Raw genomic sequence first — 18,624 nt, 5'->3', positions numbered from 1 at the left:
ATTAAAAAAAATCACAAGGGAAATTAGAAAATACTTAGAGATTAATGGAAATGAAAATACAAAATACCAAAACTCAGGATGCAGCAAAAGTGGTGCTGAGGGGGAAATTTATACCTATAAATGCTTATATTTAAAAAACAAGAAAAATCTCAGAGTGCCTAGATGGCTCAGTTGGTTAAGTGTCTGCCTTCGGCTCAGTTCATGTTCTCAGGGTCCTGGGCTTGAGCCCAGCATCAGGCTCTCTGCTCAGTGGGGAGTCTGCTTCTCCTTCTCCTGCCTTTCCCCCCACTCATGCTCTCTCTCTCTCAAATAAATAAAATCTTAAAAAAAATAAGAAAAATCTCAAATCAACAACCTATCTTTATATCTCAAGAATCTAGAAAAAGAACAAATTGACCCAACACAGCAAAAGGAAGAAAATAAAAAAGATTATAGCATTAATTAAAGAAAAGAAAACCTATAGGGAAATATCAATGAAACCAAAAGTTAGTTCCTTGAATAAAATCAACAAAATTAATAAACCTTTAGCTCGATGGACTAATAAGAAAAAAAGAGACTCAAAAAAAAAAAAAGAAAAAAAAAGAAAAAAAGAGACTCAAGTACTGAAATAAAAAGTGAAAGGACATTACTACAAATTTTACAGAAATAAAAAGAATTACAAAAGAATACTATGAACAGCTGTACCCTGACAAATTTGATAACCTAGATGAAATGGACAAGTCCCTAAAAACACAGAACCTACCAAAACTGAATCATCAAGAATTAGAAGACATGAATAGATTTATAATGAGTAAGGAGACTGAATCCTTAACCAAAAATATCCCAACAAAAAAAGCCTGAGACCTAGTGATTTCACTGGTGTTTTCCACCAAACATTTAAAGAAGAACTAATACCAACCCATTAGGATGGCTACATCAAAAAACCAGAAAACAATGACATGGAGGATATGGAAAAATTGGAACCTCTGTGTCATGCTGGTACAGCTGCTATGGAAAACAGTATAACAATTCTTCCAAAAAATTAAAAGTTACTACTTGTTTTAGAAAGATGGCTGAGTAGGAAGATCTCGAACTCACCTTGTCCCAGGGACACACAGAGATAATAGCAACATCTATTTGACTAACTTTGAAAACTACCTGAAGACTGGCAGAACAGATCCTCCATAGGTAATCATAGAGAGAAGGCCACACTGATAGTGGGTCAGGGACTTTGCTCAGAACAAATTCTCGGTGGGACTAAACACAAACAGAAGTACATCACATCCCAGAGAGGCAAGAGGATCAGACCCCAAACCAGGTACCTCTGGCAGGACCTACACTGCAAAGGGCCTGCTTTGAAAATGGGCTGAGCTTAACTGTAAGACCTTTAATTATTAGCAGGGTTTAACTCTATGAGCTTTAAAAATTCAGGAAACTTAATTCTGGGAGAGCTGCAGGTGAGGGGAAACTGAGTCTCTGCACATAAAGAACCAGCGTACTAAATAACTAGGCTGAGAAATAGAACAAAAGCAGCAGTTTGAAAAGTGCCTAGGGTAGAAGTAAAGAAGATTTATTGACCAATCTCAGAACGTGTATGGTGGGGAGGGCAAGAAACTACAGGAAATTTCTCAGGGAACGAAAGTGCTAGCAGGCAGCATTTGTCTTCCACTCTCCCAAACCAGACAGCCAGACACTTGCAGAAGCTAGTGCTAACACTCTCCATCTACCTTGCTAGCACTACATGTCCTGTTCTGGTGTTCCCTCGCAGACCCACCCCATCCAACCCAGAGAAAGGGTCCCTCCAAAGTGGCTTCTGCCCCATCACACCCTGAAGTCTGCCGAAGCTGGACCAGCGCCACTCCAAAGTGACTCCTGCCCTGGGGAAGTGGAAAAATAACCCACACACCAGTGTGCCCACAGTTCTTGCAGCCTGGCCTCTTAGCTGGCTGCACAGGGAGCAAGCACTGCCCTTTGGTGTGCCTACAGCTATGGCAGGAGAGGCTAACTGCAGACCGCTAGGCTGACAGCTGGGCCCATCCACCAATAAGCCAGTGGTTGCTGCAGGCAGGCTTTTCAGCAACATGGGGGCCAAACCCTGCCCAGCTCATCCACAGCAGGCAAAGGAGGTCACTGCAGTCAGCTGGGCTGAAGGCAATCACAGCTCAATTCCAACAGGAGGGTGCAGGCAGCCCACACAGGGGACACTCCTAGAGGACCTGGTTCTAGTAACCTGAGGGGATTGTGCCATAAGGCAGCACAGGACCTACAAAAGACCACTACTTTCAAAACCAGTAGACATAACTGCTCAAGCTAATACACAGAAACAAACACAGAGAGTTAGACAAAATGAAAAGACAGAGGGATGAGTCCCATATAAAATCACAAGTCAAAATCGCAGTAAAAGAACTAAATGAAATGGAGATAAGCAATGTACATAATAAGGAAGTCCAAATAATATTCAGAAAGATATTCAGTAAACTTGAGAGAAGAGTGGAGGAACTCAGTGAGCACTTCAACAAAAAGACAGAAAATATAGAAAATAACCAGTCAGAGCCTTAGAATCCAATAACCAAAATAAAAAATATACTAGAGGAACTCAACAGCAGATCAAAGGAAGCCAAAGAATGGATCAGCAATCTGGAAGACAAGGTAATGGAAAGCAACCAAGCTGAACAGCAAAAAGAAAAAAGAACAAAGTAAGTGAGTAAGTAAGTAAAAGGAACTCAGTGACATCAAGTGTAATAACATTCATGTTACAGGGATCCCAGAAGGAAAAGAAAAAGAGAAAGGAGCGGAAAAATTCTTTAAAGAAAGGACAACTAAAGATTTCCCTAATCTGGGAAAGGAAACAGACATCTAGGTCCAGAAGTACAGAGAGCCTTAAAAAGATAAACCCAAGGAGGTCCACACCAAAACATATAAAGTAAAATGGTAAGGTGCCTGGTGGCTCACTCAGTAGAGCATGTGACTCTGAATCTCAGGGTCATTAGTTCAGGCCCCACACTGGGCATGAAACCTAGTTCTGTTTTTTTTTTCTTTTTTTTTTTAGAGCAAAATGGCAAAAAATAATGACAGAGAAGGAGATATACAAAAATTGAAGGAGTTCATCATCACTAAACCAGATTTATAAGAAAGGTTAAGAAGAATTCTTTAAGTGAAAAGAAAAGGCTATAATTAGAAGAAAATTATGAAAGGGAAAATATTCACAGGTAAAAGGAGCCACAAATTAAAGGTTATAAAGCTGGTATAAAGGTTAAAGTACAAGAGTAGTAAAACTACTCTGTAAAAAACTAAATATGTAAATAATCATATTTAGGGGTGCCTGTGTGGCTCAGTTGGTTAAGCATCCGCCTTTGGCTCACGTCATGATCCTATGGTCCTGGGATCTAGTCCTGTGTCTGGCTCTCTGCTCAGCAGGAAGTCTGCTTCTTCCTATGCCCCTCCCTCCCACTCGTACTGGCTCTCTCTCTCTCATATCTATGAAAAATATCTATAAAAAATTTTGTAAATCAAAGAACACACAAAATAAAAAGATATAAAATATGACATCATATGCATAAAATGGAGAAGGGAAACAAAAATTAGTGCTTTTAGAATGTGTCCAAACTTGGGACACCTAGGTGGCTCAGTGGGTTAAGCCTATGCCTTTGGCTCAGGTCATGATCTCAGGGTCCTGGGATCGAGCCCCGCATGGGGTTCTCTGCTCGGCAGGGACTGGTTCCCCCTCTCTCTCCGCCTCTCTGCCTACTTGTGATCTCTCTCCTTCTGTCAAACAAATAAAATTAAAAAAAAAAAAAGGTGCTCAAACTTAAGTGACCATAAATTTAATGTAGACTGCTACACACTTAAGATGCTATGTATAAACTCAACAGTAACCACAAATCAAAAACTTATGATAGATACCCAAAAATTAGAGAGAGAAAAGAATCAAAGCATACCACAAAAGAAAGCCATCAAAAAGCACAGGGAAGAGAGCAAGGGAAGAAAAAGGGAACAGAGAATAACTACAAAAATAACCACAAAACAATAATAAGATGGCAATAACTCCATACATATTAGTAATTAATTTAAATGTTAATGGACTAAACACTCCAATCAAAATACATAAAGTGAAAGAATGGTTAAAAAAAAACAAAACAAAAAACAAAAAAATCCAAGACCAATGTTATTCTGCCTACAAGAGACTCACTTTAGGCCTGAAAACAAATACAGACTGAAAGTGAATGGGTAGAAAAACTTATTTTATGCAAATGGAAGCAAAAAAAAATTTTAAAGGCCAGGGTAGCAATACTTCTATCAGACAAAATGGACTTTAAAACACAGACTATAACAAGATACAAAGAACTGCATTACATGATAAAGAAATTAATCTAACAAAAGGATATAACAAATATAAATATTTACACACCCAACAGTAGAGCACGTGTATATATAAGCAAATATTAACAGTTATAAAGAGAGAAACTGACAGTAATACAATTATAGTAGGGGACTTTAATACTCTTTAAATCAATGGATAGGGGGCACCTGGGTGGCTCAGTGGTTTAAGCCTCTGCCTTCAGCTCAGGTCATGGTCTCAGGGTCCTGGGATTGAGCCCGCATCAGGCTCTCTGCTCAGCGGGAAGCCTGCTTCCCCCTCTCTCTACTACCTGCCTCTCTGTCTACTTGTGATCTCTGTCAAATAAATAAATAAAATCTTTAAAAAAAAATCAATGGATAGATCACCTAGACAGAAAATTAGCAAAGGAACACTGGCTTTGAATGATACACTAGACGTAACAGATATACACAGAACATTCCATCCATGAGCAGCAGAATACAGATTCTTTTCAACTGCACAAGGAACATTCTCCAAAACAGATCACATGTTAGGCTACAAAATAAGTATCAATAAATTTAGGAAGACTGAAATTATACCAAGTATCTTTTCCAACCACAACAGCATGAAACTAGAAATCAATTACAAGAAAAAAAATTGGAAAAACCACAAACACATGGAGGCTAAACAACATGGTACTAAACAACCAATGGATCAATGAAGAAATCAAAGAGGAAATAATATTTACATAAACATGAAAATGAAAGCACAATGATCCAAAATCTTTGGGACAAAGCAAAAACAGTTCAAAAAGGGAAGTTTGTAGAAATAAAGGCCTATCTCAAGAAACCAGAAAAACTACAAATACACAACCTAATCTTACATCTAAAAGAGCTAGAAAAAGAACAAACAAAACAAGTAGAAGGAAGGAAATAATAAAGATTAGAGTGGAAATAAACAGACAAAAAAAAGAACAAAAAAACCTCAGTGAAACCAAGAGTTGTTTCTTTGAAAAATTAAACAAAATTAATAAATCTTTAGCCAAACTCATCAAAAAAAAGACAGATGACTCAAATAAATTCAGAAATCAAAGAAGAGAAGTTACAATGAACACCACAGAAATACAAAAAATTACAAAAGAATATAAATAATTATACATCAACAAATTAGACAACCTAGCAGAAATGGATAAATTTCAAGAAACATACAATTTTCCAAACTGAATCAGGAAGAAATAGAAAATCTGAACATCGGGGCGCCTGGGTGGCTCAGTGGGTTAAGCCGCTGCCTTCGGCTCATGTCATGATCTCGGGGTCCTGGGATCGAGTCTCACATCGGGTTCTCTGCTCAGCAGGGAGCCTGCTTCCCTCTCTCTCTCTCTGCCTGCCTCTCTGCCTCCTTGTGATCTCTGCCTTTCAAATAAATAAATAAATAAATAAATAAAAAAGAAAATCTGAACACATCAATCACTAGTAATGAAATTTAATCAGTAATCAAAAAACTTCCAAATAAAAGTACAGAACCAGACAGCTCCATGGGTGAAGTATACCAAATATTTAAATAAGTGTTAATACCTATTCTTCCCCAATTTTTCCAAAAAAATATGAGGAAGGACAACTTCCAAATTCATTCTATGAGGCTAGGATTACCCTGATACCAAAACCTGAAAAGGACAAAATAAAAAAGAACTACAGGCCAATATCTTCAATGAACATAGATGCAAAAATCCTCAACAAAATATTAGCAAATTGAATTCAACACAATCAAGTGGGATTTATTACAAGGACACAAGTATGGTTTAATATTAGCAAATCAACCCATGAGATATATTCCATTAACAAGAAGAAAGATAAAACCCATATGATCATCTCAAAAGGTGCAGAAAAAGCATCTGAAAAATATATCTGTTCATGATAAAAACTTTCAAAAAAGTGGGGTTAGAGGGAACATGCTGCAATATTATAAATGCCATATATGAAAAACCCAGAGCTAACATCATACTCAATGGGGAAAAACTGAGAGCTTTTCCTCTAAGATCAGGAACAAGACAAGATGTCTACTCTCACCACTTCTATTCAGCATAGTACTGGACATCTTCACTGTAGTAATCAGATAAGAAAAAGAAATCAAAGGCATTAAAATTCATAAGGAAGAAGTAAAACTGTCAAAATTTGTAGATGACATGATACCATATAGAGAAAACCCTTAAGGAGTCCATCAAAAGCTATTAGAACTGATAAATTAATTCAGTCAAGTTGCAGGATATAAAATTAATACACAGAAATCTGTTGTGTTTCTATACATTAAAAATGAAGCAACATAGAGAGAAATTAAGAAAATAATCCCATTTACAATTACACCAAAAAGAATAAAATACCTAGGAACAAATTTAATCAAGGAGGTGAAAAACCTGCCCTCTGAAAACTACAAAACAATTAATGAAAGAAATTGAAGATGACACAAAGAAATGGAAAGAATTCCACGCTCATGGATTGAAAGAATTAATAATGTCAGAATGTCCATACTATTCAAAGTAATCTACAGATTCAAACTATCTATCAAAATACCAAGAACATTTTTCACAGAACTAGAACAAGTATTCCTAAAATTTGTATGAGACCCCAAAACACCTTAAATAGCCAAAGCAATTTTAAGTAAAAACAACAAAGCTGGAAGTATCACAAGCTCAGATTTCAAAATATACTACAAAGCTGTAATAATCAAAACAGTATGGTACAGGCAAAACACAGACACACAGATCAAAAGAACAAAGAGCCTGGAAATAAACTCATGCATACCCAGTCAATTAATCTAGGACAAAGGAGGCAAGAATATATGATTGGGGAAAGATAATCACTTCAATAAATGGTGCTAGGAAAAAATGTGGGGCTCAGCCCCGAGACCCTGGGATCTGAACTGAGCCAAAGGCAGACACTTGACTGAGCCACCCAGCTGCCCCTAAAATTAAGTTTTTAAAACACTATAAAAATTCCCACATCAGAAATAAAGCAGAGGGCATCTCTATATTCATATAATTTTGATTAAAATAATGTATTTAAAGCATTCTCAGTCAAAATGGCAAGGTCACAATGTCTTGTAACTGTGGCCAGACTATGAAGTGAGCATAACACAGAAAATGTATTGGAATTGTGATCATAATTACAAATATTCTGGTCATAAACATTATACAAATAATTTAAGGTACAACAAATTAATTTCTTAAAATGGTCCTTGAGGAGAAGGACTTGGAAGAATGTATAATACATGAATTTTTCACAGTCAGCCTTGGAGTATAGCTATATGGAAAAACCCTTATTGTGCTTATTAGAAAACATGTCCTTATTGGAATACAATCAAGGAAAAGGATTGCGCCTTGCTTCTGACTTTTCACATAAAACTAGCATGATGCACTTATTATCACACAGTAATTATTCGCTGAGCTAAATTAAGCTGCTTGACTTCCAACAGGACTCAGGATATGATCCCTCTCAAATTTGATGTCAGTTGAAACTATGCCCATATAACTATAGCCAAGAAATAATTTCAAAGACCAAGGGTGAAAGAGTTTGGATTCTGGACTCTGTCAAACCTATGTTTAAATCTCAGTTTAGTGGCACCTGGGTGGTTCAGTCGGTTAAGCAGCTGCCTTCGGCTCAGGTCATGATCCCAGGGTCATGAGAAGCAGGAAAACCTGCTTCTCCCTCTGCCTCTCCCCATTTATGTATTGTCTTTCTCTCTCAAATAAATAAATAAAATATTTTTAAAAATAAATCTAAGTTTGGTCCCCCACTGATCAAGTATATTAATTTTGGTGGATTACCTAGCCTGTTCGAACTTTGCCTCTTTAGAGGCAAGTTTCCTCATTTGCAAAAGGGATGGTGATAATTTCCAGGGCACAGCATGTAAGGCTGGTGATGATAAAAGCAGCAGCTAGCACTTAATTGTGTACTTACACTTGCCCAGCATTTTGCATGTGCATAATATGAAGAATATTCTCATCTAATCCTTTAACCAGTCCATCATGTTACTGCTATTCTTTTTTTTTCTCCTTAGGTTTTGCTACTCTTAATTTACAAATGAGAAAACGGACGATTAGAAATTTGTCCAAGGTCATGTGTAACTGATGAGTAGGCCACGATCAGAAAAAGAGCCTGTGGTCTAATAACCATAGAATCTGATACATAATAAAGGCTCAATAAATGGAAGCTATTATAATTATTTTTCAACTACTCGTTGATCTAAATTATGAGTAGAAGAACATCATAGAACTATTTTCTATTCAAAAAAAAGTAAAAGGAAAGAGAAATACACTCAAAATAGAAGTAGTAGTTGAGCAAAGAAAAATGTTCTGATTGGGAAATACCAAAAGGAAAAAGGCAAGATTTCATGATCAACCACATGGCCAGAGACAGGGAAAGTGAGAACAGGAGCAGAGGTAAATCCAACAGCTTAGTTCATGGCTTGAGACACAGAAAGGTATTTAGTGGCAATTTTTATTAAGCCCAAAGAGATTTTGGATATACATTTCTCCAAGGAAAACTTTGTCTTTGAAGCATTTAAAGCATCTGAAAAAATTTACTTTTAAATCTAAGAGAAAGGAAATATGGACTAAATTAAGCTGTGATTAATAATAGTTAAGTTTGGAAAAGTCGACATTTTATTCCCTGGTGCTTTTGATTTGAAAAATCTGTCATTAATTACATATTTATAAATGTAGCTAATAATTTTAGTTTCTTCTTGTGCTTGGCTATTTTAAGGTTGTTGTTGTTTTTTTTTTTAATGATTTAGTTATGTTCTTAATTATCCCTACAAGAAATGTGGCTATCTGGACCACAAAGCTATTGATGAGGTACTGCAATCCATCTGGTAATGGCGGAAGGAAATAAACAACTTCCTGATTTCTGACTGTTCAATGATCACCTTATATAGGAACAAAACCACCAAGCATACAAAACAGCGTGTTGAATGATAATAGATTGGAGATAAAGGAGAAGGGGCTGAAGACTATGTTCAAGGGACATAGTCTACACTTGATAAATGTTTGCTGGTAGAGGGAGGGAGGGTGGAAGATAGGGTGGGAAGGGGAAGAGGGGAAAACAGGGGATTCCAAAAAGGGCCATACAAAGAAATCCTGAGATGAGAAGGAGAAGCTAAGGAGCTTGGTGGGAGAGCAGATTTTATGCAAGTAAGGCAATATTTGCCAAGAGGAGTGTGGTCAAACTCTTACCTCAACCCACTGTAGAACAACCTCTTGTAGTCAACGTTTATTCTACTGATATTTTCTTTTGTAAGACGTTCAATGGAATATAACCTGCCCACTTGCTGAAAACCAGGAGCTGCTTGTTTGACATATTCCCTGTCGAAAGCTGGCAACCAAAAAATCTGTAAGGAAAAAAAGGAAGTCACTCAGTGGATAATCAGCTCTCCAGGTACAAAGAGCCCCATGTAGAATAAATGGAGCCTCATTCCAGCACTGGTTAACAGTCTACAGGGAGTGGAGAGAGATTCTAGTTCTTGATGAGACGCAACTTGGCCTAATACTGTCTAATGAACTCTTATAACGGGGCTTTCACCAGGATTGTTCTGGAGCTGAGATTTCTCAGAGTTAACATCCTGAGTCAAAGACCCATTGCGTTTAGATAGCCTCACAGGAGCCAAAGTAGATGAGGGTTGGTAGGTGTGGATGAAAGGTGGGAATCATATTTCCTATGGTTGATGACACTAAAAATCACCTTTGAAAGGGGTCATTTCCTGTCATCGGGGAATACTATAAGGATTCATCTGTTGAAATAGTTCCATTCGCAGGGAAACACATTATTTGTTTCACTCAGCACTCTACCACATTCTGAAAACTTAAGAGATTTGGAATGATTGCTCAAATGCAGAGAATTGCTTCTGAAAAACATGATAAACAAATCTCTGCTCAAATCTCTGAACAAATAAGAACCAGTTGTTTCTTCTGTATCATTAATTAAAGCCAAATCCTCAGTGTTGCCCAAGCCCCTTCTAATAGTTCTATGCCTATAATAGTTCTATGCCAGTGACAACGCAGGTCACATCACATAATCATTACACACATACTTTTTTTTTTAACAGAGTGCTGTTATTTCATTTGGTTTGGAGTAGCAAACAGCTTCCATGTTTTCCCTACTGGGGAAAATTCAACTGGGTCATTCTTAGTTTGCGACATGCAGCTACATAAGTAAAAACCTCCATTTCTACAGATAGCAAAATTATTTGGGCATCTCAGGGAAGATCTACAGGATAGGTCAAGCTCAACTGCTATTCTCCTGGGACATGTTACCCACCTCCCAAACTCTACCATGAATAATGAGGTAGACATACCAGATGTTGCTCAATTTTAGAGTCAAGGATTAAGCGTACTACACGGCGAATATATGTGCCTCTGAGAGGATGTTTTTGTGGAGGGGCATTAAGATCAAACATCACAAATTTTTTTTCCTTCTGTGCAAGTTCCAATAAATCGATTAGTTTTGGAATCGTCTGATTTTCTGCTCTTTCACGATCAGCCTTTGATAGGGCTTTCATTCTGTAAAATGGTTTCGACTAAAAACAAATACATCAAAGAATACATTGGTTCCTATCAAAAGCAGTTTCCAGTTTTCCTGTTCTATAGCCCCACTCCCAGACCTACCTCCATTTTGCTCCATTATCATTCCACCCACCAGACCCTCTGAAATACTGGTCTTGAGGTAAGAGTTGCCAAGGAGAGAAATTAAATGTAATCTTCATAGGTAATCATGGTATTTGGAATGATTTCTTCTACACTGTATGACATGTGTTTGCACTGAAGTTCCTTCATATTTTTGTCTTGACCTTCCTTTTCAGCTTTTTTTTCTATAACTTGAGATAATAAAATCTCTTTTCATAAAAGTCACACTGGCTTCCCACATTTGCTCTCGCTGTTCTAGTTTTATGTAATGGAAAGAAAATAGGCTCTGGCTTCAGATTAAATTGGATTCAATCCCAACTCTATAATTCATTGGCTTTCTTTGACGAATCTACCTTCAAAATCTTTTTTTAGAAATACTTATTTATTTATTTATTTGAGAGAGAGAGAGAGAGAGAAAGCACATGCAGAGGGAAGAAGGAGAGGGAGAGAGAGAAGCAGACTCCCTGCTGATGAGCAGGGAGTCAGACATAGCACTCAATCCCAGGGTACTGGGATCATGACCCAAACCAAAGGCAGATGCTTAACGGACTGAGCCACCCAGGCAGCACCCCCGCCACCTTCCTAAACCTACAGCTTAAGTGTTACCTCCTTCATGAAGCCTTCCTTAAATATTCCTGAACTAAAGACACTTCGATGGTATTAAACTCCAAAGGCTCATTTTTATGCCTCAGTTGCATGTTTCATTCTTCCTTCTACTTGTTTATGTCTCAGACCAGGTTCACATCCTGGTTTCATATGTCTCTTGTTGTGTAACCTTGGTAAAACCTTTAAATTCTCAGAGTCTTTATTGCCCAAACTATAAAATGGGGGAGGGGAGAAGTAATCTATGTATTCCTCAGGATTATTTTGGTGTTTTGTTTTTTTTTAAAGATTTTATTCATTCGAGACAGGGAAATACACAGAGAGAGAGGATGAGCAGGAAGAGAGGCAGGGGGAGAGGGAGCAGCACACACCCCGCTGAGCTGAGTCCTACACAGGACTCAATCCTAGGACATGGAGATGGTGACCTGAATGGAAGGCAGATGCTTAACCAATTGAGCCACCCAGGAGCCCCTCTCAGGATTATTTTGAATATTAAATATTAAATATTCAAATAATTCAAATAATTAAATATTAAATATTCAAAAATAAAATACAGCATCTATGAGCATGTCTAGTACATAGAAAATGTGCACAATTCACATAGTTCCCTAACTTCCTACTGTCTCTACTGGACTGTACCTCCCTTATAGCAGGAACTATCATATTTTCTTTGCAATACACCACATTTTATCTTACACCTCAGTCCATATGTATATTAGCTATATTAAATTTAATAGATGACTACTTTTATAGTCATTTGCCCATTTTAGATCATTTTGTAGGTGAAGTCAGTGATAAAAGGCTACTTCTAAGAAGAAACAGGACATGAGTTCTTTCCTTAAGAGGCAAGTAATCTCTTTTTCCTATACAACTTTATCTTTGTTCTCCTTCTTACCCTATTTCTTCCCCTTCCCCTGACCTCCTTATTCTCAGCAAAGAAATTATCAGATTGTATGGTAACCTCATGCTAGAACAGAAGTCAGGCCATAGAAATTAAGTTAAACCATGGTCTAGATCTGAGCTGAGGTCTATTATTAAAGGTTTTCTTAATCCTCAGGAAAAGAGAAAATTTGCTTCAAAATATGATATACTGTTAGATTCTACCAGATCTAGAACAACTGATTCACTTAATTATTAGATCTTCATGTGGGGAAATTTTTTAAAAGAACAGAATGAGGGGAGGAGTCAAGATGGTGGAGAAGTAGCAGGCTGAGACTACTTCAGATAGCAGGAGATCAGAGAGATAGCTTATCTAAAGATTGCAAACACCTACAAATCCAATGGGAGCCTGAGGAGAAGAAGAACAGCAATTCTAGAAACTGAAAGTCAACCACTTTCTGAAAGGTAGGACTGGCGGAGAAGTGAATCCAAAGCGACGGGAAGATAGACCGCGGGGGCAGGGGCCGGCTCCCGGCAAGCGGTGGAGCAACGGAGCACAAAATCAGGACTTTTAAAAGTCTGTTCCACTGAGGGACATCACTCCAGAGGTCTAACCGGGGTGAAGTCCACGCGAGGTCAGCGTGGCCTCATGTCCCGCAGGGTCACAGAAGCATCGGGGGTGTCTAAGTGTCGCAGAGCTTGCAGGTATTAGAACAGGGAAGCTGGCTACAGAGACAGAGCTGAGGAGTGAGCTCTAAGCTCAGGGTTACCTTGAACCGGTCGCAGGCTCGGTCAGCTCAGAGGGCAGCCAGAGGCCAGGGAGACAGGAGTAATTGGGTGCTATTCTCTGAGGGCGCACTGAGGAATTGGGCCCCGAGCTCTCGGCTCCTCCAGGCCGGACACTGGGAGGCCGCCATCTTCATTCCCACCCTCCGGAACTCTACGGAAAGCACTCAGGGAACAAAAGCTCCCGAAAGCAAACCCAAGCTGAGTACTCAGCCTGGCCCCTGGTAAGGGCGGTGCAACTCCGCCTGGGGCAAAGACACTTGGGAATCACTAAAACAGGCCCCTCCCCCAGAAGATCAACAGGAAACCCAGCCAGGACCAAGTTCACCTACCAAGGAGTGCAGTTTCAATACCAAGGAGAGCAGCAGAATTCCAGAGGAGGAGAAAGAAAAGCACGGAACTCATGGCTTTCTCCCCATGATTCTTTAGTCTTGCAGTTACTTTAATTTTTTTTCTTTTTCAATTTTTTTTCTTCTGCTAAATTTTTTTTAACTTTTACCCTTTTCTTTTTTAACGTTTTTAAACTAGTTTATCTAATATATATATTTTCTTTTTTATATTTTTTCTTTATTCATTTTCTTTTTTTAATTGTTTCCTTTTTTTTTTTTTCTGAACCTTTTTTCATCCACTTTCTCTCCCCCCATGATTTGGGATCTCTTCTGATTTGGTTAAAGCATATTTTCCTGGGGTCTTTGCCACCCCTTTAGTATTTTACTTGCTCCTTCATATACTCTTATCTGGACAAAATGACAAGGCGGAAAAATTCACCACAAAAAAAAGAACAAGAGGCAGTACCAAAGGCTAGGGACCTAATCAATACAGACATCGGTAATATATCAGATCCAGAGTTCAGAATGACGATTCTCAAGGTTCTAGCTGGGCTCGAAAAAGGCATGGAAGATATTAGAGAAACCCTCTCGGGAGATATAAAAGCCCTTTCTGGAGAAATAAAAGAACTAAAATCTAACCAAGTTGAAATTGAAAAGGCTATTAATGAGGTGCAATAAAAAATGGAGGCTCTCACTGCTAGGATAAATGAGGCAGAAGAAAGAATTAGTGATATAGAAGACCAAATGACAGAGAATAAAGAAGCTGAGCAAAAGAGGGACAAACAGCTACTGGACCATGAGGGGAGAATTCGAGAGATAAGTGACACCATAAGACGAAACAATGTTAGAATAATTGGGATTCCAGAAGATGAAGAAAGACAGAGGGGAGCAGAAGGTATATTAGAGAGAATTATTGGAGAGAATTTCCCCAATATGGCAAAGGGAACAAGCATCAAAATCCAGGAGGTTCAGAGACACCCGCCCTCAAAATCAATAAGAATAGGTCCACACCCCATCACCTAATAGTAAAATTTACAAGTCTTAGTGACAAAGAAAAGATCCTGAAAGCAGCCTGGGAAAAGAAGTCTGTAACGTACAATGGTAAAAATATTAGATTGGCAGCAGACTTATCCACAGAGACCTGGCAGGCCAGAAAGAGCTGGCATGATATATTCAGAGCACTAAACGAGAAAAACAAGCAGCCAAGAATACTATATCCAGCTAGGCTATCATTGAAAATAGAAGGAGAGATAAAAAGCTTCCAGGAAAAACAAAAACGGAAAGAATTTGCAAACACCAAACCAGCTCTACAGGAAATATTGAAAGGGGTCCTCTAAGCAAAGAGAGACCCTAAAAGTAGTAGATCAGAAAGAAACAGAGACAATATACAATAACAGTCACCTTACAGGCAATACAATGACACTAAATTCATATCTCTCAATACTTACCCTGAATGTTAATGGGTTAAATGCCCCAATCAAAAGACACAGGGTATCAGAATGGATAAAAAAACAAAAACCATCTATATGTTGCCTACAAGAAACTCATCTTACACCCAAAGACACCTCCAGGTTTAAAGTGAGGGGGTGGAAAAGAATTTACCATGCTAATGGACATCAGAAGAAAGCAGGAGTGGCAATCCTTATATCAGATCAATTAGATTTTAAGCCAAAGACTATAATAAGAGATGAGGAAGGACACTATATCATACTCAAAGGAACTGTCCAACAAGAAGATCTAACAATTTTAAATATCTATGCCCCTAACGTGGGAGCAGCCAACTATATAAACCAATTAATAACAAAATCAAAGAAACACATCGACAAGAATACAATAATAGTAGGGGATTTTAACACTCCCCTCACTGAAATGGGCAGATCATCCAAGCAAAAGATCAACAAGGAAATCAAGGCCTTAAATGACACACTGGACCAGATGGACATCACAGATATATTCAGAACATTTCATCCCAAAGCAACAGAATACACATTCTTCTCTAGTGCACATGGAACATTCTCCAGAATAGATCACATTCTTGGTCCTAAATCAAGTCTCAACCGGTATCAAAAGATTGGGATCATTCCCTGCATATTTTCAGACCACAATGCTCTAAAGCTAGAACTCAATCACAAGAGGAAATTTGGAAAGAACCCAAATACATGGAGACTAAACAGCATCCTTCTAAAGAATGAATGGGTCAACCAGGAAATTAAAGAAGAATTGAAAAAATTTATGGAAACAAATGATAATGAAAACACAACGGTTCAGAATCTGGGGGACACAACAAAGGCAGTCCTGAGAGGAAAATATATAGCGGTACAAGCCTTTCTCAAGAAACAAGAAAGGTCTCAGGTACACAACCTAACCCTACACCTAAAGGAGCTGGTGAAAGAACAAGAAAGAAACCCTAAACCCAGCAGGAGAAGAGAAATCATAAAGATCAGAGCAGAAATCAATGAAATAGAAACCAAAAAAACAATAGAACAAATCAACGAAACTAGGAGCTGGTTCTTTGAAAGAATTAATAAGATTGATAAAGCCCTGGCCAGACTTATCAAAAAGAAAAGAGAAAGGACCCAAATAAATAAAATCATGAATGAAAGAGGAGAGATCACAACTAACATGAAAGAAATACAGACAATTATAAGAACATACTAAGAGCAACTCTATGCCAACAAATTTGACAATCTGGAAGAAATGGATGCATTCCTAGAGACATATAAACTACCACAACTGAACCATGAAGAAATAGAAAGCCTGAAGAGACCCATAAGCAGTAAGGAGATTGAAACAGTCATCAAATTTCTCCAAACAAACAAAAGCCCACGGCCAGATGGCTTCCCGGGGGAATTCTACCAAACATTTAAAGAACTAATTCCCATTCTCCTGAAACTCTTCCAAAAAATAAAAATGGAAGGATAATTTCCAAACTCATTTTATGAGGCCAGCATCACCTTGATCCCAAAACCAGACAAGGATCCCATCAAAAAAGAGAACTACAGACCAATATCCTTGATGAACACAGATGCAAAAATTCTCCCCAAAATACTAGCCAGTAGGATTCAACAGTACATTAGAAGGATTATTCACCACGACCAAGTGGGATTTATTCCAGGGCTGCAAGGTTGGTTCAACATCCGCAAATCAATCAATGTGATACAACACATCAATAAAAGAAAGAACAAGAACCATATGATACTCTCCATAGATGCTGAAAAAGCATTTGACAAAGTACAGCATCCCTTCCTGATCAAAACTCTTCAAAGTGTAGGGATAGAGGGCACATACCTCAATATTATCAAAGCTATCTATGAAAAACCCACTGCAAATATCATTCTCAATGGAGAAAAACTGAAAGCTTTTCCATTAAGGTCAGGAACACGGCAGGGATGTCCGTTATCACCACTGCTATTCAACATAGTACTAGAAGTCCTAGCCTCAGCAATCAGAAAACAAAAGGAAATTAAAGGCATCCAAATTGGCAAAGAAAAAGTCAAACTATCACACTTCGCAGATGATATGATACTATATGTGGAAAAACCAAAAGACTCCACTCCAAAACTGCTAGAATTTGTACAGGAATTCAGTAAAGTGTCAGGATATAAAATCAATGCACAGAAATCAGTTGCATTTCTCTACACTAACAATAAGACAGAAGAAAGAGAAATTAAGGAGTCCATCCCATTTACAATTGCACCCAAAACTATAAGATACCTAGGAATAAACCTAACCAAAGAGGCTAAGAATCTATACACAGAAAACTGTAAAGTACTCATGAAAGACATTGAGGAAGATACAAAGAAATGGAAAAATGTTCCATGCTCCTGGATTGGAAGAATAAATATTGTGAAAATGTCTATGCTACCTAAAGCAATCTACACCTTTAATGCAATTCCTATCAAAATACCATCCATTCCTTTCAAAGAAATGGAACAGATAATCCTAAAATTTATATGGAACCAGAAAAGACCTCGAATAGCCAAAGGAATATTAAAAAAGAAAGCCAAAGTTGGTGGCATCACAATTCCGGACTTCAAGCTCTATTACAAAGCTGTCATCATCAAGACAGCATGGTACTGGCACAAAAACAGACACATAGATCACTGGAACAGAATAGAGAGCCCAGAAATGGACCCTCAACTCTATGGTCAACTAATCTTCAACAAAGCAGGAAAGAATGTCCAATGGAAAAAAGACAGCCTCTTCAATAAATGGTGTTGGGAAAATTGGACAGCCACATGCAGAAAAATGAAATTGGATCATTTCCTTACACCACACATGAAAATAGACTCAAAATGGATGAAGGACCTCAAAGTGAGAAAGGAATCCATCCAAATCCTTGAGGAGAACACAGGCAGCAACCTCTTCGACCTCAGCCGCAGCAACATCTTCCTAGGAACATCGCCAAAGGCAAGGGAAGCAAGGGCAAAAATGAACTATTGGGATTTTATCAAGATCAAAAGCTTTTGCACAGCAAAGAAAACAGTTAACAAAACCAAAAGACAACTGACAGAATGGTAGAAGATATTTGCAAACGACATATCAGATAAAGGGCTAGTGTCCAAAATCTATAAAGAACTTAGCAAACTCAACACCCAAAGAACAAATAATCTAATCAAGAAATGGGCAGAGGACATGAACTGACATTTCTGCAAAGAAGACATCCAGATGGCCAACAGACACATGAAAAAGTGTTCCACATCACTCGGCATCAGGGAAATACAAATCAAAACCACAATGAGATATCACCTCACACCAGTCAGAATGGCTAAAATTAACAAGTCAGGAAATGACAGATGCTGGCGAGGATGCGGAGAAAGGGGAACCCTCCTACACTGTTGGTGGGAATGCAAGCTGGTGCAACCACTCTGCAAAACAGCATGGAGGTTCCTCAAAATGTTGAAAATAGAACTACCCTATGACCCAGCAATTGCACTGCTGCGTATTTACCCTAAAGATACAAACGTAGTGATCCGAAGGGGAACGTGCACCCAAATGTTTATAGCAGCAATGTCTACAATAGCCAAACTATGGAAAGAACCTAGATGTCCATCTAC

General features: G+C 38.2%; 1 protein-coding gene across 6 annotated transcripts in view; it reads right to left on the bottom strand.

The window, feature by feature from the left end:
- GDPD4 (glycerophosphodiester phosphodiesterase domain containing 4) overlaps positions 1–18,624 on the bottom strand; it is a 138,742-nt gene that overhangs the window by 25,247 nt on the left and 94,871 nt on the right. For all 6 annotated transcript variants that reach the window (XM_047692785.1, XM_047692784.1, XM_047692780.1 and 3 more), the window contains 2 exons: positions 10,643–10,864; positions 9,525–9,679 (listed from right to left, as the gene is read on the bottom strand). In XM_047692785.1, the coding sequence (XP_047548741.1) occupies positions 9,525–9,679; positions 10,643–10,864 (377 nt within the window). The remainder of the gene's footprint in view (positions 1–9,524; positions 9,680–10,642; positions 10,865–18,624) is intronic.

The sequence above is a fragment of the Lutra lutra genome, chromosome 10, assembly GCF_902655055.1.
Source record: "Lutra lutra chromosome 10, mLutLut1.2, whole genome shotgun sequence".
NCBI lineage: Eukaryota > Metazoa > Chordata > Mammalia > Carnivora > Mustelidae > Lutra > Lutra lutra.
Note: the sequence above shows the minus strand (reverse complement) of the source record. Positions and strands in the feature narration are given on the sequence as shown.